This window comes from Caenorhabditis briggsae (genome assembly GCF_000004555.2).
Source record: "Caenorhabditis briggsae complete genome, chrIV, whole genome shotgun sequence".
NCBI lineage: Eukaryota > Metazoa > Nematoda > Chromadorea > Rhabditida > Rhabditidae > Caenorhabditis > Caenorhabditis briggsae.
The window spans coordinates 6457774-6460526 of NC_013487.2; the positions used below are offsets into that span (position 1 = coordinate 6457774).

The window sequence follows — 2753 nt, forward strand, 5'->3', positions numbered from 1 at the left end:
TTCCGACGGAAAAAAGTTTCCGAAAAAAAATTCGGAAAATTTTCCGAAGAAAAATCGGAAAATCGGAAAAATCGAGAACTCGATTTTCCGATTCCGACCAAGCCTGGAATACATATTTACTTTTTGTTTTAGGAGCTACATCTAGAAAAAGACAAATGATTGATCGAGAGGTAGAATCCATACTTCTGGACGGAGATCTGGCGTTCCGAATAAGCCAACACGCTTGGTATTATACCAAAGGAGACAATTTGAAAAGGTCGGCTATCCCGGTTGCGAAATATCTGTCAATCACCTATCGTCGTGGGGAAAACAAGAATTTGGTGGAAGGAGATTCTATCAAACTTTTCTCATATAAAAACCAGCAAGTGGTGGTTGATACTCGCGTAGTACTGGTTCATGACGCCCATGATTTAGTTGTGCTTCAATCTGAATCCGCTGAACTCTGCGATAGGAATTTGTTTCTCGAAGAGGTTGAACCAAAGAAAGGAATGAAATCCGTTTTGGTCAGTTTAACTAAATAGGGCATGACAAGAATTTCTCCCTACATGATAGTTAGTTCCTCTGAAAACCATTATGAATTTTGAATGATTATCTACACTGAATTGATTTCAGATGAGTTGTTCGGTCATTCGTGGCGATGCTTCTCACTTATCGTTTTCCACAGGAACAATTTCTAGCGATATTTCATCAAGAATGCGTTTTTTGGGCTCCAGCAGCTCTTATGAAGGGAACACCGGTGGAAGCTGTTGGAGCGAGGATGGAAAGTTGATTGGGATGCAGGTCAGCCTTGGGCTGGATTTGGCAAAAATTCAAAAACCAAGATTGCAGGTTGAGGCGGATACAACGGACAGTAATGGTCGACAGGCATTCCCATCACACCAATTCGTGCATTGATTCTGGTAAGCTGTACTTACTATCAAAGCGACAACATTGAAATAATCAGTGATTTTAGAAGTTTCTACCACCGGAAGAAGATATCATCGATTGTGACGAGTAGTCGCACTCAAATGAACAGGAGATCGCGTACTTGTATGTACAAATGATTAATGAAAAGTTCAGAAATAAAATGCTTTTGAAAAAAACACATTTTTTATGGTAGGACTATTTATTGAGAAATAACCGAAATTGAAGTACGCCCGTATTGATCACTCTTGCTTTGCCATTCTTCTTCTTCGGTTCAAGAACCAATTTTCGATAATCAAAATGTCTGCAAGACCCATTTCCTTTGCAAGCTGTGCCTTTGTTTCTGCCGATGGATAGCAATTGTCATCGAAGGAAGCATTCAATCTGTCCAGTTGGAATTTGGTGAACTTCGTACGATTCTTCTTTGGCTTTGGATCAACTGACTCATCTCTTCCCTCAAACAACTGTTCCTTTATTTTCTCGATTTCTAGGTACTCTTGCTTCTGATTGTCGTCCAAATTGAGCCAGTTGAACATCCTGATGTACAGCTGCTTTCCTGAATCTATCAGTGATTCCCATGGTTTTGAATGTTTGAAGAGACTGGAATAGTATCCTTGAGACTTCCCGAGAACCATTTCTGAAAATTGTTTTTGAGTTAAAAACTTTCCTTTGTAAACAAAAGACGTCCTCGAGTCTTCACATCTGTTCAGAATGTCTGTGGTATCGATAATGGTACCCTCAGGTAGAGAAACATCCAGTTTCGGAACTTTTGAGACTGGCGGGGATGAAATTGATGAAGATGGAGAAGAAGCAAGATTGCAAGGAGAAGAAGTTGAAGTTGATGAAACTGAAAAATGTGGATTAGCAAGATGAGATTGTGGAATTTCTGGAAATGGTGGGAATTGAAAATTCTCCAGATTATATGGATAGTGGTTTTGTTCGATAGCATACTGATTCGCATTATTCATTGTTTGGAGTGGTGTTCTAGTCTTGACTTGGTATGGCATTCCATTTGTCTGATGTCTTCCATATCCTCGGTGGATTGGTCCAACGTGACTCCGGAAATCCTGCTGACTTGACGAGTTGAAATATCCACCATTATAATATGCTGGGATTTGGAAGCTTGACCCATATTGTCCAGACGAGTGAGAAGACGTGGTGACGGCTAGCGGCATCTCATACGGAACATGGAAATTTTCAAAGCCTTCCATCTGGTGCTGGTAGGTCGGCACGAAACCTGGAAAATATTCATGTTGAATAATGGCATAAAAATCAGAAAGTGACTTCTGAAGACTGATATGTTTTATATCGACGAGCATAGAATATATCAAAAGGTTCTTTCGAAATACTTACCATTGGGGGCGCAATCCCATCCTGTGAAATGCGTGGAACCATTGTTGTAAGCAAACATCGTGAGGTCGATAGTAGATGAGTAGGTTGAGAGAAATCTAGAGACTCGAGAGTCGTCTTGAATGGTGATGAATGAGAATGAACAATCTCAAGATATGGGGTAGAGGGGCGGGGCTAAAAGTGGGCGGAGTCAATAGCAGATTGTGTCTCTTGGGAAAATAGGTAATGAAGGTTAGGTCCGGTTCTCACATATCATGTCAAAGGTGAGGCAAGCAGGTGCAGGAGTGTCTTTACCTATGATAAAAAAACGATAGAACCAATTAGCATGTCAAAATATTTTGACAAATGTGATGGGTACCGGATGCGGAAGAGCTCTTTGTAATAGATAATCTGCAACGGCTGGGAAACTGTCTAGAAACAGTTTCGAATATATTCGTAACGTTTTGAAATACCCTTAAGATTATATGAACACTGTAGTATGGTTACTGAGAAGCTGATAT

The 2753-nt window shown here is 40.3% G+C and overlaps 2 protein-coding genes across 2 annotated transcripts in view; one reads left to right on the plus strand and one right to left on the minus strand.

The window, feature by feature from the left end:
• CBG26403 overlaps window positions 1-894 on the plus strand; it is a gene marked incomplete at both ends in the record, with an annotated part of 1800 nt that extends 906 nt beyond the window's left edge. Inside the window, 3 exons of the mRNA XM_045235351.1 lie at window positions 133-503; window positions 613-780; window positions 829-894. Coding sequence (XP_045100274.1) covers window positions 133-503; window positions 613-780; window positions 829-894 — 605 coding nt within the window. The remainder of the gene's footprint in view (window positions 1-132; window positions 504-612; window positions 781-828) is intronic.
• A 251-nt stretch (window positions 895-1145) lies between these two features.
• On the minus strand, window positions 1146-2314 carry CBG19824 (the record flags this gene model as incomplete). Its single annotated transcript, XM_045235352.1, has 2 exons — window positions 1146-2140; window positions 2257-2314. The coding sequence occupies 2 exons, from the start codon at window positions 2312-2314 to the stop codon at window positions 1146-1148; spliced, it is 1053 nt and encodes a 350-aa protein (XP_045096894.1).
• Window positions 2315-2753: the final 439 nt, after the last annotated feature.